This window comes from Ovis canadensis, chromosome 7, assembly GCF_042477335.2.
Source record: "Ovis canadensis isolate MfBH-ARS-UI-01 breed Bighorn chromosome 7, ARS-UI_OviCan_v2, whole genome shotgun sequence".
Lineage (NCBI taxonomy): Eukaryota > Metazoa > Chordata > Mammalia > Artiodactyla > Bovidae > Ovis > Ovis canadensis.
In genome coordinates this window covers 113,241,274-113,267,499 of record NC_091251.1, presented here as the reverse complement: position 1 = coordinate 113,267,499, position 26,226 = coordinate 113,241,274, and the positions used below count along the sequence as shown (strand labels likewise).

The window sequence follows — 26,226 nt, the reverse complement described above, 5'->3', positions numbered from 1 at the left end:
TGGTGCTCTTATAGCAGTAACACTTCACAAAGCACGCTGCACGCACAATGTACATGCTGGGGCTCCCCTGGTGGTGCAGGGGTCAGGAATCTGCTTTTCAATGCAGGAAATGCAGGGTCAATCCCTGGTCGGGGAACTAACATCTCGCAACCATTAAGCCTGGGTACCGTAACAAAGAACTGGCACACCCAAAAATTGAACACTAATATGTGTGTGTGTGTGTGCGCTGAAAAAGACTCGGAGGCAGCTCCAACTTAAGATCCATGGACAGCCTCTGAAGAGGCCCACAACCCCCTAAAGACACACAGGACCTCAAGGCTGCCTACGACCTCGAAAGTTAAGAAACGATGCTCTACATAGAAACCAGTGCTTTAGGTGACCCATTATTTCACTTCTCACTCACAGGTAATTTAAAAATAATCAAGAAAAAATTCCATAAAATTCAATCAACTGAGAGAGCTTCAGAGATTATGTTGAGAATTTTCTTATATTTGTAACTTAAATTCAATGAGAGGACAAAGATATCCCACAAACTAAACAGGTAACGTCTCAGAGATGAAAGTTTAAGGTGGGCTAGAGACTGAGTGTGTGTTTCCCCACAATTCCTGCACTGAAATCTAACCCTCAGAGCGACGGTGTCTGGAGACGGAGTCTTTGGGAAGCCATCAGGGCATGCGAGTGGAGCCCTCATTGGTGAGAACAACGGCCTTTAAAAGGGACGCCCCAGAGAGCGCACACAGCTTCCGGAAGACGAGGGCACAGCAAGAGACGGCTGTCCACGAACCAGAAGGCAGGTCTCCACCGGGCACTGAGCCTGCTGGGGTTTGGGGCTCAGATTTCCTAAACTCCTAAACTACATTTGTTGTTTATATGTCACCTAGTCCAATGGGAGTCTGTCATTACAACAGCCTGAAAGAACTAACGGGCCGCAGCAGAGACTGCTGTGCACTGTCCACAGGAACAGGCTGGTGGTGGTCGAGTCACTCAGCCGTGTGCGACTCTTGCGACCCCACAGACTGTATGTAGCCTGCCAGGCTCTCTGTCCATGGGATTCTCCAGGCAAGAACACTGGAGAGGTTGGCGTTTCCTTCTCCAGGGGATCTTCCCGACCTAGGACTCAACCTGGGTCTCCTGCATCTCAGGCAGAGTCTTAACCGACTGAGCTATGAGGGAAGCCCAGGAATGGAATACTGGTGGATAACAGCCTTTCAGGACAAAAAACTTACCTGTTCTTTACTCTGTATTTTACTATTTCCACATATTAACACCTTCTCAGAGTCAATGCAGTGTGTATGCTCGATAAATGCCAACAGATGCAAGGCAGAATTTTGTTCATCCCCAACAACTTTACGCCAGTTAACGGTGCATAAGCACAAGGGGACAAAAAGAAAACACGCCTACCACTTTACTGCTTCAAGTTCTTATTAACCACAGAAAAAGGGGGACAGGAAGTGCTCACAGCATTTGACACCTTATGCTGGAGCATCTTTCACATTTCATCTCAGTCTCCAAAGCTCTAAATTATTATTGCCACTCTAAGAAAACCACCTCAGAGAGCTCGGGTTATCTAAAGTCACACAGCTACGTAAATGGTGCAGCCAGCCTCCTTCCTCCCTGTTCTCTTTGGCGACCTTCCTGAAGCTGAGGAAAAGCAACACTTCTGTCCCTCATCCTCATCTCTTCACATCAGCAGAACTCTCTCTCGTCTTCCTCTCCTGATCCTCCCGGAGGAGCTGCAATGTGCCACCTCCACGTTTCGCTCATCTATTTGGAACAGCACTCATCACACTGTACAGTAATTTTTGTGTATACCTGGCTCATCTATTAAATCATATACTCTTCAGGGTCAATGAGCATATCTTATTCATCTTTATGAACAGTGTCCGTCACAAAGAGCAGGTGTTCAATTATGCAAGTGTTCAGTTCAGTTCAGTCGCTCAGTCGTGTCCGACTCTTTGCGACCCCATGAATCGCAGCACGCCAGGCCTCCCTGTCCATCACCAACTCCCGGAGTTCACTCAGACTCACGTCCATCGAGTCCGTGATGCCATCCAGCCATCTCATCCTCGGTCGTCCCCTTCTCCTCCTGTCCCCAATCCCTCCCAGCATCAGAGTCTTTTCCAATGAGTCAGCTCTTCACATGAGGTGCCCAAAGTACTGGAGCTTCAGCTTTAGCATCATTCCTTCCAAAGAAATCCCAGGGCTGATCTCCTTCAGAATGGACTGGATGGGTCTCCTTGCAGGTCAAGGAACTCTCAAGAGTCTTCTCCAACACCACAGTTCAAAAGCATCAATTCTTCAGTGCTCAGCTTTCTTCACAGTCCAACTCTCACATCCATACATGACCACAGGAAAAACCATAGCCTTGACTAGACGGACCTTAGTCGGCAAAGTAATGTCTCTGCTTTTGAATATGCTCTCTAGGTTGGTCATAACTTTTCTTCCAAGGAGTAAGCGTCTTTTAATTTCATGGCTGCAGTCACCATCTGCAGTGATTTTGCAGCCCAAAAAATAAAGTCTGACACTGTTTCCATTGCTTCCCCATCTATTCGCCATAAAGTGATGGGACCAGATGCCATGATCTTCATTTTTGGAATGCTGAGCTTTAAGCCAACTTTTTCATTCTCCTCTTTCACTTTCATCAAGAGGCTTTTTAGTTCCTCTTCACTTTCTGCCATAAGGGTGGTGTCATCTGCATATCTGAGGTGATTGATATTTCTCCCGGCAATCTTGATTCCAGCTTATGTTTCTTCCAGTCCAGCGTTTCTCATGATGAACTCTGCATAGAAGTTAAATAAGCAGGGTGACAGTATACAGCCTTGACGTACTCCTTTCTTATTTGGAACCAGTCTGTTGTTCCATGTTCAGTTCTAACTGTTGCTTCCTGATCTGCATACAGATTTCTCAAGAGGCAGGTCAGGTGGTCTGGTATTCCCATCTCTGGAAGAATTTTCCACAGTTGATTGTGATCCACACAGTCAAAGGCTTTGGCATAGTCAATAAAGCAGAAATAGATGTTTTTCTGGAACTCTCTTACTTTTTCCGTGATCCAGCAGATGTTGGCAATTTGATCTCTGGTTCCTCTGCCTTTTCTAAAACCAGCTTGAACATCTGGAAATTCACGGTTCACGGTTCATTGCTGAAGCCTGGCTTGGAGAATTTTGAGCATTACTTTACTAGCGTGTGAGATGAGTGCAATTGTGCGGTAGTTTGAGCATTCTTTGGCATTGCCTTTCTTTGGGATTGGAATGAAAACTGACCTTTTCCCGTCCTGTGGCCCCTGCTGAGTTTTCCAAACTTGCTGGCATGTTGAGTGCAGCACTTTCAAGTGTTAGAGGGACAGATAATGAATGAGAAATGGAGTAAATCTCACTTTTCCCCACTAGGAACTAAAGTTTTAGAAATCCCCTCTCTGTCGCCATAGTTGTCAGAAAAAATAAGCACAAAGGTTAATAAAGAACCACAAAAACAGAAAAACATCAAACAAAAAGTCAAGAGCCTTGGCTTCAGTCCGTATCTCACAAGGCTGTAACACGAGGGAAGCAATCCGCATTATTAAATGACAGGTCAACAGTAAGCTCATCTACAAGTCTTATCCACCCAGGAATAAATTATGTGCATAATTCATGCTGACTTGCTCGTTAAATTCAGTATTACTCTAAAGTTAGGTAATAAATGCTGACCCTACATGTTTCCATATTTCTAACTGGCTCAGGGACCTACCAGTTATGGTAGGCCTTTCAAGGGACCCAGATGAGGCTGCGAAGTCTGTATACAGAGAGACCCGAGAACAGGAGTTTCTTCTGTGGGGATGCCATCCGTACATGAAACAAACCTGAAGGTGCGAGACTGCCTCTACACAGGGACTTCAGATCTTAAGAATGCAAAACTCACACACTTAGAATAAATGTGCTCATTAATGTAAGCATATTATTTTGTTAGCTGTGTTAAATTTAGATTGGTACAAATAATTAAGCTGTTAAGTGTCTAAAATGGTAAAATAACCTTTAAAATATTCAATTTCAAAATGACTAGATTTGGGAGGAAACACTTTATTTCCAATTTTATTAATTTCCAGGAAGAAAGATTTATGCAGTTAATCTGCCTATTTAAGAAAAAATATGAAGTACTGCATTTTTACAAACTTTATGAAAACGTATAAGAAAAGAAAATATTTTTCACCTGTAAGGGGTGGTATATCACGATTAACTGTTTCCTCTGCTTCTTCTAAACCATTATTTATTGACGGCCTCACTTGGACGGCCTGATGTGAGTAAGCCGCTCCATTAGCTGATGTAGTGGTGCTGGTAGTGATCTCATCCACCTGCTCCATATCAAGCTGCTTCACTATCTCCTCAGCTTCCACAGCCTGTCCTGGGGAATCGGATCCTGATGTCCCTGAAATCATGATTCAGCGTGCATTAGTCACCACTGAACAGCTCGCAGTGGGAGAGGAGAGACAGACACAACTTTAAAGCAAGTGACGGATGAGCTTCAGAGACACGATGCAGACTAGAGTGGGCACGGACACCACCCCCGAAGGCACCAGGCCTGCTAGGAGGTGAGGAGCCAGCTAACCCAACCACTGGAAAGCAACCACGTGACATGACAGCACATGCCGATCATCACTACGATGACCGCAGTTCGGTTCAGTTCAGTTCAGTTCAGTTCAGTCGCTCAGTCGTGTCCAACTCTCTGTGACCCCATGGATCGCAGCACGCCAGGCCTCCCTGTCCATCACCAACTCCCAGAGTTTACCCAAACTCATGTCCATCGAGTCGGTGATGCCATCTAGCCATCTCATCCTCTATTGTCCCCTTCTCCTCCTGCCCCCAATCTTTCTCAGCATCAGAGTCTTTTCCAATGAGTCAGCTCTTCGTATCAGGTGGCCAAAGTATTGGAGTTTCAGCTTCAACATCAGTCCTTCCAATGAACACCCAGGACTGATTTCCTTTAGGATGGACTGGTTGGATCTCCTTGCAGTCCAAGGGGCTCTCAAGAGTCTTCTCCAACACCACAGTGAAAGGCATCAATTCTTCAGCCCTCAGCTTTATGGTCCAACTCTCACATCCATACATGACTACTGGAAAAACCATAGCCTTGACTAGATGGATCTTTATCAGCAAAGTAATGTCTCTGCTTTTTAATATGCTGTCTAAGGTTAGTCATAGCTTTTCTTCAAAGGAGCAAGTGACTTTTAATTTCATGGCTGCACTCACCATCTGCAGTGATTTTGCAGCCCGCCAAAATAAAGTCTCTCACTGTTCCATTGTTTCCCCATCTATTTGCCATGAAGTGATGGGACCAGATGCCATGATCTTAGTTTTTTGAATGTTGAGTTTTAAGCTAGATGATTGTGTAATCAGCTGATGATCACAGGACAATATATAAATTATCAGATCAACATGTTGTACAACTTGAAATTTTCACAATGTTATATGTCAGATATATTTAATAAAAATAAAAATTCATCAATATTTAGAAAAACTTTCTGGAACAGAAACAAATCCGAGGACACCATTATTCAGTGAGTCTTCACTAGACATTTCAAACAATAAGGAATAAAGACTATTATAAGCTAGAGTGATATTTGTGAACAGTTTTTCTTAAGAGTAGCTTAAGCTATTTCAAATAGCTTAGAAATACCTATCTATAGTTAAATGAGTCAATTCAGAACTTTAAAATATTTTTTATTGAGATATAATTAACTGATTTAATACTTTATATAATGAAATATGATTACCAACTGAGCATTAGCTAAAACCTCTATCTTGCCACATAATTATTTCTTTTTTGTGGTGAGAACACTCAAGATCTAGTCTCTCAGCAACTTTGAAGTTTCTATATATACTGTTGACTTTTGAACAACATAGGGGCTGCAGGCAGTGAGCCCTCCACACCCACAGTTCCAAACCTTCAGATCCAACCAACCAGATTGTGTCCTACTGTAGTATCTATAATGAAAAAAATCCTTGTAGAAGTGGACCTATACAGTTCAAACCCATGTTGTTCAAGGTCAAGTGTAATCCAGTACTGCTGGCCAGAGAACTTCTTTTCATTAGTGAGTGTTGTTTATGGAGTGCCTACCACGTGCTGGGCAACATACATACACACACACTTTTCCACTAGCCTCAAACAGCTTCTGATGTTTTTAAACTAGAGATACTTCTCTAAAAATGAGTCAGCTGTTCCCGTAAGCATAAGAACCTTTTTATTCCAAGATACAGGAACAATTTCTCAACGAGATTCCACCTCGTTAACAAAGAAGTCAATTTCCTCGTTACATTCAACCATCACCAAGATGAACCTGCTGCCCAATCTTTCTCCCACTATGGACTGACCCCAACTCTCCATTTCTTTCTGGAATCCTCCAAATATCATTTTCAACAACAAAATCAACCTCCAATAATTCTCAACTTTCTCACAGACTATCCCTTCTCCCTCCACTGCCTTAATTTTAACCTCTTTCAAAAAAATGTCTCTCTTCCTATTACCCTTCCCTGAAAGCTGTTTATTGTCTCATTCTTGTTACTCAATCAGAATTCATGCACCTCCATTGCTGCTGCCAGATCACTGGTTTTCCCCTGATGTGTAAAAATGTTTGCTCCTCTGAGGTTGACATCACCAGACTACACAATTCTTCTCTTATCCCCCATGCTGTCACCTACCACCTACAGCCAGCATCCTCTTAATCACAGAGCAATTTAACGCCTAGCTACAAGTTTACTGCTCTATTAAATGCCTATAGAGCTGTTACTATAGGAGACGTCAGTGACTCATCCAATAACCAGCCTCCAAGGCCTGGCCCTCTTCAGCCCTATCTACACTCATCATGCTCTTTAGTAGTCATAACCATGGGCACAGCCTGGACACTGTCATTGAGAAACCATTCCCCTCTGAAACCTAAAATTCAAATAATGTATCTCCTACAACCGTCTACTCTTCTAACTAGCGTCTCTCTCATATATTTCTATTACATGGGATCTTCATGTCTGATAGAAGCCAGTCTCCTTCATCCACACACATCTCTCGCATCCCACCCGCCTCATCTAGTTGGACTTTATGGCGCATCGTTTAAACCACTCTCACGCCAGCATCCTCAGTGTCCTTGCTTCCTTGTCTTTCCACTGTCATTCATCACAGAAATCCTCCTTGAATCAATCTATCAGATTTCTCAGGCACTAGACCCAGCCTGGAATAGGCAACAATACAACTATAAATAAACTTTAAAAAGAAATGTCTAGGGTATACTGGGTTAAAGTTGAAGGTAGGGTTTTTTGGGGGGTGGGTTTTTTTCTTTTGGCTACACCGTGAGGTATGTGGAATTTTAGTTTCCCAACCAGAGATCAAACCCATGTCCTCTGCTTTGGAAGCATGGAATCATACCACTGGACTGCCAGGGAAGTCCCTAAATGCAGGTTTTTTGTTTTATTTCTAGTCTAAGACTTCACAGTCCTTTAATGTGCTAATACATTTTTCTGCCCATACAGTATCTTGACTTTATAGTGTACCATTGTGCCTTTTAAAAACTGCTTTATCATCCAGAAACATAATTCAAATTAGAATTTAAATAATCAGGCAACAAGTATTTAATGGCTATTTCCCAAGAGCCGAATAATACATCAAACAACATAGCAGATGCGAAAATAAAGACACTTGACCTCTTACCCTCAAATAATTTCATGTAGGAAATCAGATACTAATCATCAGCAAAGACAGGACATCAGAAAATACTTGAAAAATATGTTGAGAAGGCCATTTTTTTGCAAAGGCATTATACAATGGAAATATTAAATTCATTTGAATTAGGGTAGTTTTACTGTTTGTCTAAACTGAGGATTCTCAGAGGTGGGAAAAAAACCAAGCAAATGATAATAAAAATAAACTGTATTACAAAAAATAACCTGGTCTCAACTCACTTAAAATATTCAACAAATTCTACTTTACTGATCTCTAGAATATAGAAAATGCTTCTCAATTCTCTCCTGTACATACTCTAAAGATGCAAAAATCATTCTAACACATAAAAAATAATACTTTCCCTCCAGCCCTAAGTTTATCATCTAGCTTTTCAGACAGTTAAAGCAGAGTTCATTAACTTACACAAAATTAAACGTAATCTACATTTATTTCAGTCACTACAAAAAAAAGCACGTTTTAGAAATTGTGTATTTTTAATGAAGCTGAAAACAAACATGAGATGCTAAGAAATATACGCCAAAAAACCCAGACCTTTTAAAAACCCAGAAAAACAATTTTTAAACCCAAATTATGGTTAGTGATTTATATTTACCATTTTTATTTGCTGGTGAAAAAAAGTTGAAGACAGGAGAAAATATGGTCCCCAACAATGTAGTCCTTGGAGGACTGCCAGAGGAAGGGCTCTCTTCTAGTTTCCCATTCTGCTTCACATGCTGATTTGTCATTTCATAACCACCAGCTTCTAAGAAAGAAACAAAAGAAAAAGGTTGCAATCTAGAAAACATAACTTTCACAAATGTGTTCTAAACCATTCATTAAGAAACTTTTTCCCTCAAAACAATGAAAATTGATTAACATTAATTTTAAAAACCTTATTGTTTAAAGAAATCTTGAGGTAAGTCACTTGCAAATCAAATGATCTTTATAATAAATTTATTTATAATGCTTTGTAAATGCTAAATTTACTGAGTTTTTACAATGTAGATTTATATCTGGAATTATATAGTCTGGAAGCCTTAAATAAGACAATGAAACAAACTCTTTGTAAGTGAAGCAAGCAAGTTACAATATGAAAAACATAAATGTAAAGATTCTGCCTTGGTTTATTTACATTTTGGGATGCTGTCTACTTCACAAAATTTACCCTCTATTTCTATGTCTAACAAATAACAGCTAAAAAATAGAGGCAACCAGTCTTACTGAAGACTATCTATACAGAAAAAGACTACACGTACAGCAGCATCAGATGTCACTTATGGATGCCGCGGCACCACTTCAGAGTGCTTACAGAGAATAACCAGGTTTTTCCCCAAGTTTCTTATAAATAAAATGTTTACTGGGTTTTGGGAAAACATAGTTGGAAACGTTTAAATAAATCATCCTCAACCCTCCACAACTTTACCCCATTTCTTCCCTTCTTTCTTTGCTAGAGGTCTGCTAACTTGTCTATCCCTTTCCTCCCTGATGGTCAATTCTAGAGATAAGTCACTGCATTAAGAGCAAAGAAGTTGAGAAAAAAAAATCATATAAAAAAAAGAGGAAGGAGATTGAGGAATGATTATTACTGTTGTGTTTAAAATCGCATTTGTTAAAAGGCAGCACTCCATGCTCTAAAGTGCTGTTCAAGCTTTCTCTGCTTATCCATCTTGTTCTACTCCTTTTTGGTGTTGGTACTGACCCAGAAGAGGGTTTATTAACAGTAACACTACTGGCTTCGGGCTGGATAATTCTTTGTTATGGGATGTCCAGTGCACTGCATGGCGTTTAACCCTGACCTTTACCTGCTAGATGCAAGCAGCAACCTCTCCACAGGCTGCGGCAAACCGAAAGGTCTCCAGACACCGAAAAATACCCACTGGCAGACAGAGACACCCCTACTGGAGAAACACCGACCCGAGAGCTCCAAGCCGCCTCTGAGCTTCGAAATTTCATAATCCAGAAACAAATTCTTTATACACATTTCAGAAACTTTATTATATTATTCATAATATATTATATATAATAATATATATTACTCATATATATTAGCACTCATAATAAAAATTATTACTGCTTTAAGAAATTTCATACATATTTTCTTGCCAAACAGTATAAAGCTGGTTGCTCTGCCTTTAACTGTCACTTTAACTCATCAAAGTAGACGGACATTAGGGAGGTAAATTTCAATTTACTTCATGGTATTCATACTTAATACAAAGATTATAAAAAGGCAGAAACTGCTCAAAGTAGATTTTTTTAAAACAGAGGAAAAAACACATCAAGTGATCTCTGCTTACACCTAATAAAGCACCAGGTAAACATCAACAAACCTCCATTTACTTGACTTTTCCGTCTTACTCGAGATAGCTGTTTGTTAGGCTTTTCTCCTGCTCTTGGTGTTGATGTGATCAGGTTGTTATCTATATCGCGTTCAATTCTACTCCGTTTTGAAGGGTTTTCTCTCTCTTCCTTAAGATATAAGAAGAAAAAGCATGCATTGAACAGAGTCATTCTGCTGAATAGGTTGCATTCTTTTTGCCTTACATTTTTTTTGCCGCTCTGTGCGACTTAGCTCCCCAGTCAGGGGCTACACCTAGGCCACAGTGATGCAGGCGCCAAGTCCTAACCACTAGGCCACCAGAGAATTCTCCACATGTTGCACACTTTTAAAGTGATAAAATATGTTCACTACATTATTTACAATAGCCAATGTTATCTGTTATCAACTGATGGACACTCAGGCTGTGTCCGTATCTTGGCTACTATGAATAACGCAGTGAACACAGCTCACGTGCACAAACAGTGGACTACTATCCAGCCATAAGAAATGAACTCCTGTCACTGGTGCCAGCATGGGTGAGCCTAAAGGGCATTTCACTAAGTGAAAAAGGCAGAGAGAGGCTTACACCATATGAACTCGCTTACATGTAGAATTAAAACCAAAAACAACAAAAAAACCCCCACCAAGCTCACAGAGGACAGACTGGCGGCTGCCGGAGGCAGGGAGGTGGGGTGAGCGGAACGGCTGGTGAGCATTATCGAAAGGCACACAGGGCCACACAGCACCGCAGGTCCCGGGGGCACGGCGCGCAGCGCAGCGGCCATGCTTACAACGCCGCGCTGCGTGGGTGAAAGCGCCCGTAAGAGTGGACCCTAAAAGGTTGACACAAGAAAACCCTGCCACCCAGAATGGTGGCAGTTATTAAGTCAACTTGCTGTGGTGGCCGTGTTGCGATGTGTACAATACTGAGTCAGGCTATACGCCTGAAACTAATACATGTCGCTTCTCTCAGGTTTTTAAGAAGAAAAAATATGTTGTTAATTGCTTTATTCTCTTTTTTTCGTATCAAGGAGAAACAAACAGAAATATCGAACAACAGAAGAAAACACAGAATAAACTCTGGCAAGAGCCACGAGAGCACCCATCGCCGGCATCGCACGACACAAACACCTCACAGCCACTCAAGAGAGCAGGGGCCGTTTCCTTGAGTGAACCCGACTGGAATCCGCTGGCATATCACGTATCACCAAAAATGACATAAAAATAACAGGGCCTGTCCACCGCCACCCATCTATGCCAACCTCAATCCTCAAAAGGTCCCAATCAGCACCAAGGAGTCTACTCTCTAACAAAGTTCCCCATTAGTCTCCTTACGCAGGGGCAAGTCCACATCGCAGTTTACACTATTCTGCAATGCACAGCTGTGACAGTTTGCCTGAAAGATTTTCTGACTTTCACAGGTCAGAATGTGAAAGCAGTACATGATACTCAGTAGAAACTGTGCTTTGAAGCCTGTTTCTTCCCCAGGCCAGCAATGCGCAGGCACTCCACTCTCACGTGATGCCAGGCTACAGCCAGACACTTGATCACGATCACTCGCAACCATTCTGTATCCATGCAGCCATTTTCACTTCCAGTACAGTGTTCAATACGTTAAATAAGATATGCAACACTTAAAAAGTGTTCCAAGCATGTTAAAGGTAGGCTAGCATAAGCTATGATGTCAGGTAGGGTAAGGGTATTAAGTGCATTTTCAACTTACAAAATTTTCCATTTACAATGGGTTTATCAGGACATAACCCTTCCATAAATGAAGGAAGATCTGTATTACTGACTAAAACAGTCTACTCCATGCAATAACCTGGATTTTTTCCATCTGTACCTCCATTTTTTGTCATTAGTACAATTCTTCCAGTCATCTCCTACATGAGCAATTTTCTTACATTACTGTAATACTGGCCTATAATTTCTTGCTGTTTCAATACCTGAAATCTTCTGATAAGGATTAGATTTTTCCACAGCAAATAATAATATACTATTGTGCATTTTCTAAAAGTTGAATATTATTTTACTGTCTCTGAAACAAACTTTGGTATTGCAAATAGCCAAAATTATAATTCCACAATTCCCTATCTGGATCAAAATGACAAAAAAGTAAAACTGCAAATATCACTCAATACAGAATTCTACTTTTCCCACCAGTTTCTCTAATTTTATGTAGGCTCACCAAGACAAGCTCCTTAGCACAAAATAACGTGTCAGTGATGCACAATGTGATTCCTCTGCTGCTTACTATTCCCCTGCGCTTAACAATGATGACCAGGAAGCCTCAAATCCAAAACACTGGATCTTCATCACAAGAAAACTATAGGGGCTCTTTTCATAAAGTCCCCAAGAACAGAAATAATGCTGCAAAGCCTTATTTCACTCACTACTCTAAGCTCCAGCGTTTTCCTGAAGAAGTCTCTTAGTACATCTGCTATATGTAAATACATACATGCATTCCTGGAAAATCCTCACTCTGCAACCCTAAAAATAACAAGGGTTATGGGGGAAAATGGGTCCACGAGGGTAGAGAAGGGTACATGGGAGGCAGATGAGCCAAAGCCGCTGTAAATCTGTAGCCACAGCACCAAGGAAACCAATGATGGGGACTTCCAGAAATGACCTGGACACCCCAGGTAAGCAGCTAAGAGCAGCTAAAATGCTACCTCAGAGTTTAGTAAAAGGGATTTAAAACAAGCAGAAACAAAGGTTTATGGGAGCCGACAAGTGGAGCTTTAAGGCAGGAAGACTGCAAAAATGGACACGAAAGGAAATGCAAACTGCCCGATGAGAAGAAGAGTCCATGACAGACCAGGGGGTTCCCTCTTCAGGAGGAAGTCCCTGATACAGGTCACTACTTTTAAATAAAAACTGTGTGTAGCATAAAATTCTACCACCATTATTCAGGAATCCCTTGTCCAGTTTGGAAAAAACCATATATAAACCAAAACCCACTCATGTTATATTGAAACTATTTCCCTATTTATCAATATATATCAAGATCAATGTGTAAGAGCTAACAGGCATCCTCGGCAGCTCATTGGTAAGAATCCACCTGCAATGAAGGAGATGAGAGTTTGATCCCTGGGGTCGGGAAGATCCCCTGGAGAAGGAAAAGGCAACTCACTCCAGTATTCTTGCCTGGGAAATCCCATGGACAGAGGAGCCTGGTAGGCTACAGTCCATGGGGTCGCAAAAGAGCTGGAGACGACTGAGCGACTCAACCGCACATGAGCTGACTGTCAGTGTGGAGGCGCCACACACCCAGCAGAGACACTGCACTGTGGCCAGCGGAGAATACATGCAGATACGTTAGCTTACCTCTCTAAAGAGAAACAGAAAACTAGTAAGGCCAGGGATAGACTTCTGCAGTCATTGACAATAATATTCTATTCTTCAGAATAATGCATTTAAATGTCTGATGAAGCTCCAATTCTGAAATTTGTCACCAAATCCTCATCTTTCTTAAACACTCATGTATATAATTTGGGGACATTTTTGGATATAGGATGAGTTTTAGAAGAGGAACTAGGAAAAAATAACATTTCTACATTACTGTACAGGTTATTTAGAATTTTTTTAATAACCCTACAATGTCTTCTCTGGAATCTGCATTTTTCACAGTTGCCTCTAAGACACGCTTTTAAGGGTAAAGTCTTGGGAAGGTAGCATTCTAAATCTCTGAATCCCAAAGGAAATACAGAGAACTAAAGAAGCAACAAAAACCCAACAGCACATTTATAACGAAACCAGGAAACAAGGTTTCTCCCCCAGACTCCAAGCCGATGAGGACAAACCAGCAGCCGTAATACCGAAGGAATCATCTTTATCAGTGCTGAAGAAAGCAGAGCAATGCAAGACAGAATGGGACCCATCTGAGGCCAGGAGAAGCCACCCCAAGCTGCTAAGAGGGTAGGTACTCAAAGGAGAGCATGGCAGGCCAATCTGATGGCAGCAGATGAAACAGGGCAGAGGGGCTGCTGCTCAATCCAGTAGCAAGGGATCCACGACGGAAATGGCAGCAGCGCAGCTCCCAGGAGCTCTTGGCGCCGACCAGCTACAGCTCCCTTACAGAACAGGGCTGCATGGGAGGAGCTGCTAGGAATGGAGTCGAAGTTTCCCTGAAGAAAAAGGCACAACAGAAAAGCAAAGGAAAGTTCCAGATGAACAATGAATAGGGACAAAGAAGGCTTCCTAGGTGGCTCAGTGGCAAAGAATCCACCAGCCAAGCAAGAGACTCAGGCTCAATCCCTGGGACGGGAACATCCCCTGGGACGGGAACATCCCCTGGGACAGGAATATCCCCTGGAAAAGGAAATGGAATACCCACTCCAGAATTCTTGTCTGGAGAATTCCATGGACAGAGGAGCCTGGCGCGCTACAGTCCATGGGGTGGCAAAAGAGTCAGACACAACTCATCAACTAAACAAAAACAAAGAGGGATAAACATATACAAAACTCAAAAAGCAATCACTGTATTTCTAACACTATTCAAAAACATCAAAATTGATTAGGAAAGATACCCTGAACCATACATTCTAAAAATCTAGAAAAACTCATGTAAGAATGAAAGAAAAGAAAGCACAGATCTCAGATTCCACACAAAATCACTGTAATAAAATGCTGCTTAGTAGCTAAGTCTGTCCCTCTTCTGCAACTCTGTGGACTGTAGCCGCCAGCCATTTCCCTCTCCAGGGACCTTCCCAACCCAGGGATCCAAGCTGTGTCTCCTGCATTTGCAGGCAGACTCTTTACCACTGAGCCACCCGGGAAGCCCATAGTGAAACACAGGAGAAGTGAAAGAAAGCGGCTCAGGAAAACAGGTGTGAGAGAGCCCTCCCTGGCTGTCCAGGGGCTAAGACTGCAGGGTTCCACTGCACGGGGTGGGGGGCCGATCGCTGGTCAAGAAGCTAAGAGCCCTGTGGTGAAACCCCCCAAAATGCATTAAGAGAACAGATTGAAATTATACCTTTATTTCAAAACTGACAAAAGACATTAAGAAAGTAATATGGCACACACATCAGAGTTAGAAAAGCTCATGAATGAGAAGACAGAACAAAACAGAAATAAAAGAGGAAAACATTCTAGAAATGAAGACTAGGACAGACATGAAAGTTAGTAAATAGGACAGACTGTGTGCCTTTACGACATTTAGAAGGTCAGATTGGGGGGAGGGGAGTTTAAGACATCAAAATGTAACAGATACTAAGGAAGATCCCAAGAACAGAAAACAGCAGTCCCTGAGCAGGAAACCAAGGCCAGGACCGAGGTGCAAGAACGAGCATCGCAGAGCTCTCCGCACATGCACACCCGAGGGTCCACTCCAGGAGCGCACGCGCCCTGCTTTGCTCTGTGTTTTGGTCTGTGCGACTCAGCTTCACAGTCTTCAAGGCCCACACCAGGGACTGAATCCAGGGCTTCCGACAGGGAGAGCTCACAGTTGTAACCTAACCACTGGGCTGCCAGGGGGCTCTGAGAGTGCACTGTTGGACCACAGCCGCCCACCCAGAAAAACGACAAGACAGACCCTAAACTTGCCAGAATTTAAAGAAAAAAAATTCTTTGGAAAACAAGGAAAAATGTTTGTTTAAAAAGAGAAAATTAGACCATCATCAAACTTTGAAAGCAGTGCATTTAATGCTGGAAGAAAATGGAATAACACTTTTAAAAATCAAGAAGAGAAACTGTGAGACAAGGATATCCTATGCAGTAAAAGTGGTTTCAAAGCACAGAACTCAGAACATCGTTTCTGTGTCTGCTTCATGTGGCATCTGCCAAAAACGGCCGCAGAGAGCAGCCAGAGGGCTGCGGAAAGCACTGGGCACACCGAGCACACACGGGCCCTGTGCAAGACGAGCAAGGGCGAGAGGCCGCGAGCGACGGCCACCGGCTCGGGACGGACACACCACAGCGAAGACCGGTAAGAGAGATACAGATTCCAAAACTGCTCACTTTAAAGACATTCTGAGAAAAGCTGACAGAATTCATTTTTAGCTGGTAAGAAATGACAAATGACATTATCTAGGCATGAAAGAACAGAGAAGGCAGTGGCACCCCACTCCAGTGCTCTTGCCTGGAAAATCCCACGGATGGAGGAGCCTGGAGGGCTGCAGCCCATGGGGTGGCTAAGAGTTAGACACGACTGAGCGACTTCACTTTCACTTTTCACTTTCCTGCACTGGAGAGGGAAATGGCAACCCACTCCAGTGTTCTTGCCTGGAGAATCCCAGGACGGTGGAGCCTGGTGGGCTGCCGTCTATGGGGTCGCACAGAGTTGGACACGACTGACGCGACTTAGCAGCAGCAGGCATAAAAGAAATAATACCAGATGAGATTCTAAATCTGCAATAAGGAATGGATACCACTAAGGCAAACATGAGAAAATTCAAAACATCTCCGTGTTCAACAGTTCTAGTATGTTCTTTCTAGCTGTCTTCAACACTGATACCTGCTGCAATCTCTGCAGCCTCATTATACTCCAACAAAGTACTCTGAAGTCTCAGAGTTTCTTCTCTCTCTACATATATATGGAAACACAATAGAGGTACTCTCACTGTTTTGCTTTGCAATATTATTAAATTTGGTCTTTAAAACTTACTCTAAAGTTATTTTAGAATTTAGTAATTCTTTAAAAGAATTATAATTTATAATCAAGAACAGATTATTGGATTGAAAAAGGGAGCTGGGTGATCTGTGATTCCAGTCCGCTACTCCTAGTGGTGAAGCTGACATGGAATGCTATAGCTCATGAAAGGGGGAAATGCACTCCAAGGAAACTACATGCAATTGTAAGTTACAAATGAAAATAAGATAAAGTTAGCGTCCCTTTGGCTGCAAGATTGTCTTATGCAACAGAACATATTCAGATAGAATTATAGTGCCAATTCAGTTGTCCTGTCATTTGAGAACAATCATTCAGTTTTTAAAAAGAAAACAATACTTTAGATGTACACGATGAGATCTTTAAAAGCCAAAATAGTTATAGCCTTTCAAGCTTAAATTACAAAACCCAAAGAGGTGTCTCAGAAAATAAGTTTGTTATATTGCTTTGGTTGAAACAAGGTATATACTTATGAGAGACTTACAAACTCTTACACAGTAGTTAGTGCTGAAAACCTACTCAATGAAAGTCAGTAAAAGAAATAAGCAGAGGCTTTCCTGGTGGCCCAGTGACTAAGAGTCCACCTGCCAACGCAGGAAACTGGCTCGATACTGATCCCACGTGCCGTGGAGGAACTAAGCTCCTCTGCCGCAACGACTGAGCGCTAGAGCCTGTACCGTGCAAGAGGAGAAGCCACCACCATGAGAGGCCCAAGGGCCGCAACGGAGACCAGCCCTCCCGCCACAGCCAGAGGACGCCTGCGCGCAGCGACGGCAGACACAGACAGACAGGCCAGCAGGCAAGAAGACAGAAAGAAGCAGACGCTTCCACTTTCTAGTGATGAAGCACATCACCGGAAGCCTTAACGGTAAAAACAGAAGATGAGTTGGCACCGGTGTGTGACTTGCACGCATCTGATACTACTGCTGCTGCTGCTAAGTCGCTTCAGTCGTGTGCGACTCTTAGCGACCCCATGGACTGCAGCCTACCAGGCTCGTCCGTCCATGGGATCTTCCAGGCAAGAGTACTGGAGTGGGGTGCCACTGCCTTCTCCGTATCTGACACTAGTATCAACTAATCATCAAAGGTCTTCTTCACCATGAATGCAAGGTAACAAACACAAGTGAATTAATTTTTTGCAACTCAGTTTATCCTGGAATAACTTGTGTCAATGTCTGTGATGACTATGCAAAATAAAAAAAAGGCTTATGATTACTGCCACCTTAGCACAAATCAAAACGTGGGCACCCAAGGTTATTGCATTTTTCACAGCCATGCACTCGCACGGGGAAAAAAAGTCAGCTATACTTGAGAACGTCCCTGACGAAGCCGTGAAACTAACTGTATCCCAGCCCTTAAACAGGTGCTAAATTCTATGCGACAAGACGGGAGGCACACACACAGCGCTTCTGCGGCATACTGCGCTTCCACAGCTGTCCTGAGGAAAAGCATCTGACTGACTGTTGAGTTGTAAGCTGAATTAGATCACTTTTTTGATCACTTCTTGGCCTTTTGGCTAAGATCGTGTAGATCACTTTTTCTGATAGAAAACTATCTTTACTTGAAGTAGATTATTTTCTGAAAAATGAACAAAGCAACTCAACAAAAACTAATACACTTTTTGTTGCCAACAATAAAATTTGAGCATTCAGGTAAAAACTGGGATTTTAGGAACCTAGGACAAGGCATTGTTAATCTCAAGAGGTTCCCAATATTGTTCTATTGAGATCAGTGGGGTTGTTTAGAAATGTGACTTCTGAACATTAAATAGATGGTGAAATATGCCATGTGGATGCATATGTGGGAGATTTACATGATAAAGTGAACCATTATTTTCCTAACCAAAAACACAGCACACGATGTTACAAAATCATATGTAGGTAAAAAGATTCATTCCAAGTGCAGGACAGACCAATAAAAAGATCACTGTAGAGCTTTCAAAGTCAATATTGGAACAAGAACTTAAGATATCACACCACTTGTCAAGTTTTGGTATAAAAGCTGCAATTATCTAAAAAGTATACTAAAAGACTCTTCCGCTTTCTAAATACCTGTGTAATTTCCTTTTTGTGTATCAAAGACAACCACAAGCTACGTTCTGTGAAGCAACCGTTCAAGAGGTCTATAAGGCTTCCTTGCTGGTCCAGCGGTTTAAGAAACCTGCCTTGCAACACGAGGGGCACGGGTTCGACCCCTGGTTGCAAAGCACCACAGCTGCCAAGCCCGAGCCCTCGAGCCCACAGGCGGCAGCTTCTGAAGCCCTCGAGCCCAGAGCCCATGCTCCTCAGCACAAGAGGCCACTGCAGTGGGAGGCCCACACCCAACTAGAGGGCAGCCCCTTGTCGCAGCCAGAGAGCCCTGCACAGCGACCAAGAGCCAGCACAGCCAGAAATAAACGTGAAGAGAGAGAGAATATCAGAAGAAAAAGAGGGCCCTAGAACCGTGCATATTGTCCTGTTTCCCACTAACTCCCTCTTTGTCTTTAGAAAATAGTTAAAATATTAATTGTACCAACATGTAATGGGTTTAGAATTAAAATTTTGATATTTTCAAAATTCCTGTTGGTATCTGAGATACAGATAGATATTACCCCCATAAACAAAAAGTTCTTTAGGGTTTCCAGTAATTTATAAGATTGTAAAGGATCCTAAGTTCAAAAAGTTTAAGAACCACTTGCTCAAGAGGGACCACTAATGAATTCACAAGACAAAATGTAAAAAATCACTCCCAACAAATGGGGAGAAAATTTGAGCTGGAAGGGAGAGCTGACGAGTGGCAGTCAAAGGGTACAGAGTTTCTTTAGGGAAGGATATAAATGGTTTAAAATTAACTGTGGTAACGACTGCATAACTCTGTGCATATACTAAAGGCTACTGAACCTATGTCTTAAATGGGTGAGTTTTAGGCCATGTGAATCACATCTCAATAATGTCACATTATATCTATCTATCATATAATCCAACAATATCAATCTTAGTTATTCACCCAGGTTTAACTTAAACAAATGTCCACACATGGATTCAAAACATACATATTCATAGCAACTTCATTCACAATAGCCAAAACCCAGAAACAACTCAAGTGGATAACAAATCACGGTATGTGGCGCGTGAGTGCCAAGCCACTTGAGCCGTGCTCAACTCTGCGACCCCATGGACGGCAGCCGGCCAGGGCCCTCTGTCCGCTGTCTTCTCTAGGCAAGAACACTTCAGCGGGTTGCCATGCCCTCCTCCAGGGGATCTTCCCGACCCAGGGACTGAACCTGTGTCTCTTACGTCTCCTGCATTAGCAGGCAGGTTCTTCCCCACTCGCACCACCTGGGAAGCCCTGTGATATGTGGTGTGCTCACACCATGAACACTGTTTGGGGCACAGGAGAGAGAGGGGATAAATTACAGATACATGCAGTAACAAATGAATCCAAAAACTTTATGCTGAATGAAGGAAGCAAGACATGTTATATGCATAGGTAACTTTAAAGAAGATTCATACAATCTATAACAACAGAAGGTCAACAGTTGTCTAGGATGATGCTGTGAGATGGTCTGCAATACTCCAAGGATACTTTTTGGTCATGGGTGTATAACTCTGTTAAAATTCATGAAAACATATAATTTAAATCAGTGTGTCTTACTGTGTTTCATTATACCCCATAAAATTAATTGTTAAAAGTCAACATAGGAGATAAAGTGGAATTCTAAAGGTAACTAGTTCACCAAAAAGAAGGCAAGATAAAACAGAGTAAAAAATAACAAATGGGATAAATACAGAATAAACTACAAGATGGGAACCTTTAAACTGAACCATATTAATAACTACATTAAATGTAAATAAACAAGCCAATTTAAATACAAATACACACGGTGTATCAGGCAAATGATAAGAAAGAAAGCTGGGTGGTTATCAGTATCAGGCTGAGTAAATCTCAAGGCAAATAGTACTACCAGAGATGAGAGACATTTCACAGTGGTAATAACTTATACCCAACAATCACAAACGTGTATGCCCCTAACAAGAGGGCTTCAAAACATACGCAGCAAAAACTGACAGAACTGAAAGGAGACGAGTTCATAATTAAGAGATGGAGATTTGAAAGAAGACATAGAGTATTTGAATATTATCAAACTATCTGATTAACTGATATTTACAGAACTGTACTGATCAATTCCAGAATGTACATATTTTTTTCAAACACATGGGACATTTACCAAAATTGTCCACATGTTAAAAAATATCAAAAGACGTCAAAGAAGTGAGGTCACACAGTGTATGTTCTTGGGTCACAATAATATTAAGTTAGAAATAAGCAATTAAAAGATGTCTAACAAATGCCCGAATATCTGATCTGGCAATTAAATAACATATTTCTAAATAATCCATAGACCAAAAGGTAATAAAAATACAGTCAGAATGTATGGGAAAGGAGTACTTTGAAATGCATAGCTTTAAATATGTGAATTAGAAAAAAACTGAAGGGTAGTATTACTGATCTAAGCAAGGGGCTGGGAAACTACAGTACAAACGCCAAGTCTAACACACCGCTTTCATACGACCAGCAAACCAAAAGCAGTTTCTATATTTTAATATGGTGGTGGGGGAGGTGGGAATGAAACGAATGGCACCATTTTATGACAATTACATGGAAATCAAGCACCAACAGCCAAAGCCGTGCGCACTCCTTTACGCATCGTCTGCAGCAGGAAGAGTCGAGTAGTAAAGACTTGAACGTTACTTATCTGAAATATTCACATAAACAGTTCACTAATTCCTAATCTAAGTTCTCGCTTGTATAAGCTGGAAAAGTAAGAGGAAACCAAACATAAAGTAGAAGAAAATATTAAAAATAACAAGTAGAAATCAAATAGACAGTGGAAAGAAACGAGAAAATGTACAAAGACAGATGTTGGTTCTTTGAAAAAGTAATAAAACTGAAGAAGCTCCAGCTGCAAAGGGATCAAAACAAAAATGAATTGTTCACATCAGGAGGGAAAAGAACATCATTATAGACCTACAGAGTTTATTAGTTGGTAGAGAAACACTGCCAAGACTTTACATCTAATAACTGACAACTTCAATGAACAGACAAATTCCTTGAAAAAGACGTCTGACCAAAATTCAAACCGGAAGAGAAAAGCTCAAATTTATAGCAAAAAGCTATCACACAAAGAAATCCCAGTCACATTCCAAAAATCCCTCTCCAGAATTCACCACTAAATTCTACTAATAATTTAAGGCTGAGATTATACTTTGTCACTACAAGCTCTTTCAGGAACAGAGAAGCAGAGGGACAGTTCTTCCGTCAAGACGCCGGCGTAACTAACTCTGACGCCGGCGTAACTCTGATCCCAAATCTCAAAACTATCACAAATCAAAACTACAGACCAACCCTCATGAGCAAGACACAGAAAATCTTTAAGAACAACAACAACACACAGCAGCAAATCGTATCCAGCCATACAAGTTTAATTTTCAGCTAAAAAAATTTATGTTCTACTCCACATTAAAAGAGGAATATCTGAAGAACATCTCATTAGATGCAGCAAAGTCTTTGACAAAATCCAATATAATAAAACCTTACAGCAAACTAGGAATAGAAGGGAACTTTCTCAAACTGCCAGAAGATAACTATGGCAGACATTTAGCTAACATCATACCTAATGTAAACAAACTCTGTTCCCCTAAGACCAGTAACAAGACAAATGTTTGCTTTTACCACTCCGACTCAATGTCCTAGAGGCCCTCACCAATGCAATGATGAAGAAAAAGAAATAAAAGGTCTAGAAATCAGAAAAGGAAGCCGTATCTGGTATATGATATGATTATATGTGTATAGAACCCTATGAAATCTTAAAGACTTGAATGATTAAGTAAACCTAGGGATTTCACATAGCACCCCAGTCAGCACAGAAAAATTAATTATATTTATATATATTAGCAACGAACAAAGTAAAAACTTTAAATGTATCATATCATTTAATACAGCACCATAAAACATCAAATACCTAAGAACGGAACTAATTAGTATGTGTAATACCTTCAGATTAGCGCAAAAAAATTAAAAATACTTATATTAACACAGAGATATATCATGATCATGAACTGGCAGGCTCAATACAGTTAAGGTGTACAGTCTCACCAAATGATATATACACGTGATATAGTATTATACTCCCAGTAGGTTTTCTTTGGAGAAAGACGAGCTAATTCTAAAACTGATATATGAGAATAAGGGATCTAAAATAGTATTTTAAATGTATCGTGTATCTCAGTATCTTAAATACAGTGGTGTTGTCTTTTTCAGAATTTGGATAGGGGTTGGCAGCTAGTGTTTATTGAGTATCAGGTACTTTATAACCTTCATTTGGTATTTTATAGGTTAAAAAGTTAAAAAACTTAGGCTCAGTGAATTTAGATAACTTACAATGTTAATTATAACAATAGTGGTCACAATAAATAGCTTGTCCAAGATAAGAAAGACTAAAGCGAGTGCCACAGCCAGCGAGCAGCCGCCTTACGATGTTAATTGTAACAACAGTGGCCACAATGAACAGCCTGTCCAAGCCGAGAGACTAAAGCGAGTGCCAGAGCCAGCGAGCAGCCGCTGTGCACTCCTGCGCGGCCTCTCATTCCTGGCGCTTTCAGAAAACACCTTCTTACAAATGCTCACGCTTTCAAACCACATGGTACTGCTACTACCATCTCTACATCACAGGTGAGGACACTGAGGCACAGGAGAGGTAAGCAACTTGGCCAGGGCTACACAGCTGTCAGCAGCAACCCTGGAGCTGAAACTGATGCGCCTGGTCTCAGAGCCTGCACCCTTGCCTACTAGGCACGACTGCCTCTCCAACGAGGGACAGGCTGGGATCTAACCCAGGTATAATTCCACTCTGTCTCAAAGCGGTCAGATGGTATCTTCATATCTTCATGGTATCTTCCCTACATACCTTATGTAGGGACCGAAAATTTTCTTGATGAAAGAAAGAATTGAGTCTTTCTATGCTACTGGCTTGGTCATTTATTTATATTCTATCATCAGCTCAAAGTTGAAGCTTACTCTGTCTGGGGAAAGTCTGCACCCTTGTATTCTTTCATGACTCATCATCCTCTGTCTTCAGTGGCAGAGTACTTCTCTTACTTCCACAAGGATCCTTTCTAAATCCAAGTTAGTTAGAAAATTTCTTATGCAGCCACTGGCTTCTTTGGTTCCTTTGCTTTCTCTTCTTGTGACCTTTTAAAATTAATGGTGAAACTGGACATCATGGCCCGGCCTCGCCTTCCCTTCTGAGCATCCCCCTCCCAGGTGCCTGACATCGTCTCGCGCCTGGCTCACAACTCTGGCTTTTCGAAGCTCAGTCTCTGCGTATCAGCCAGGCTTTCTGCTCTTCTTTACTGTTCTGATTTCTAGACATGGAACAACACACTAATTCCAAATAGGAAAAGGAGTACATCAAGGCTGTATATTGTCACCCTGCTTATTTAACTTCTATGCAGAGTACATCATGAGAAACACTGGGCTGGAGGAAGCACAAGCTGGAATCAAGATTGCTGGGAGAAATATCAATCACCTCAGATATGCAGATGACACCACCCTTATGGCAGAAAGTGAAGAGGAACTAAAAAGCCTCTTGATAAAAGTGAAAAAGGAGAGTGAAACATTCAGAAAACGAAGATCATGGCAACCAGGCCCAGCACTTCATGGCAATCAGATGGGGAAACAGTGGAAACAATGGCTGATTTTATTTCTGGGGGCTCTAAAATCACTGCAGATGGTGACTGCAGCCATGAAATTAAAAGACGCTTACTCCTTAGAAGGAAAGTTATGACCAACCTAGATAGCATATTCAAAAGCAGAGACATTACTTTGCAAACAAAGGTCCATCTAGCCAAGGCTATAGTTTTTCCAGTGGTCATGTATGGATGTGAGAGTTCGACTATAAGGAAAGCTGAGCACCAAAGAATTGATGGTTTTGAACTGTGGTGTTGGAGAAGACTCTTGAGAGTCCCTTGGACTGCAAAGGAGATCCAACCGGTCCACTCTGAAGGAGATCAGTCCTGGGTGTTCATTGGAAGGACTGATACTAAAGCTGAAACTCCAGTACTTTGGCCACCTCATGCGAAGAGTTGACTCACTGGAAAAGACCCTGATGCTGGGAGGGATTGGGGCAGGAGGAGAAGGGGACGACCGAGGATGAGATGGCTGGATGGCATCACCAACTCAATGGACATGGGTTTGGGTAAATTCCGGAAGTTGGTGATGGACAGGGAGGCCTTGCGTGCTACAGTCCGTGGGGTCATGAAGAGTCGGACACGACTGAGCAACTGAACTGAACTGAACTTCTAGCTCCGACGACTGCCAGTATTCTTGCCAGTTTAGTATCACTGATCCATTTTTATTAACATTTTGCTAATAAGTTTTAATCTGTATTCTAGCCCTAACTTGATATAAAAGTCATTAGAATACTTAGATAATTTAATAAACATATATTGTTCATTTAAGAGGTGTTATTAGTTCACTATTAACATAAATACACAGTAAAGCATATTAAGAAGAATAATGCATTATTAAGAAGATGGTTCATTAACAATTTAGATAAGAAAGAATGAATACTTAGAAGCCAGTATAAATTTCCCAGGTGGCTCACTGGTAGAAAATCTGCTGGCCAATGCGAGAGATGCAGGTTCGGCCCCTGGGTCAGGATGATCCCAGGGAGAAGGAAACGGCAGCCACTCCAGTACTCTTGCCCAGGAAATCCCACTCCAGTACTCTTGCCCAGGAAATCCCACTCCAGTACTCTTGCCCAGGAAATCCCACTCCAGTACTCTTGCCCAGGAAATCCCACTCCAGTACTCTTGCCCAGGAAATCCCACTCCAGTACTCTTGCCCAGGAAATCCCACTCCAGTACTCTTGCCCAGGAAATCCCATGGGCAGAGGAGTCTGGTGGGCTATAGTCCATGGGGTTGCAAAGAGCCAACACAACTTAGCAAATAAACAACACAACAGCATAACCTCATTAGCAGTTAAATGACAAAATAATCTTTTAATTTACTTCTAACAAAAGGATAGTAGATGGGAAAAGAAACATTCAAATACTAATTTATCACAAAAATCTTACTGAATATAATAATAAAATCTGGGATGAATTAAATGAATTTGTAGTTGTGGTGAAAACCTTGCTCAAAGAAATTAATTAACGAATAAGAAATTAGCTTGCAAACAGGTTTTTATTGGCCCCATCCACTAATGGATAGGCATTAATAACAAAATTTTAGTTTTTGGCTTAAAAAAAATAACTGACAACCCTGAGTGTTTTAACCGACATGGGAAAAATCTGCTGACCAATAAAGAAGAGCGAAAACTACTAAATGAAGAGAAAGCAAGCAAGCATGAATGAGCAGAAGTCAGAAGACACAGGAAAACCAGCAAACCTATTTCAATTTCTGGTTGTTACCTTTCAGGAACAAGGCAACCAGGAAGCAGCTGTCCAAGATGCTAACCTATGATCGCGACTGCCACATAGTGAAGACTAGCACTTTCAGCCAGGACAGCGGTCGAGTGCTCGGACTTGCACCGGAAAGAGAGCGCGTGGGGAAGGAGAGGCGGGCGCGCTGTCTTCAG

The 26,226-nt window shown here is 41.7% G+C and overlaps 1 protein-coding gene across 2 annotated transcripts in view; it reads right to left on the bottom strand.

Moving 5' to 3' along the window:
* The window catches only part of CTDSPL2 (CTD small phosphatase like 2), a 76,647-nt gene that overhangs the window by 23,801 nt on the left and 26,620 nt on the right, over nt 1-26,226 (bottom strand). Inside the window, exons 3-5 of one of the 2 annotated variants that reach the window (XM_069597326.1) lie at nt 10,011-10,149; nt 8,294-8,443; nt 4,183-4,398 (exon numbers count right to left, since the gene is read on the bottom strand). In XM_069597326.1, the coding sequence (XP_069453427.1) occupies nt 4,183-4,398; nt 8,294-8,443; nt 10,011-10,149 (505 nt within the window). The remainder of the gene's footprint in view (nt 1-4,182; nt 4,399-8,293; nt 8,444-10,010; nt 10,150-26,226) is intronic. The other variant, XM_069597328.1, reaches the window with a different exon arrangement.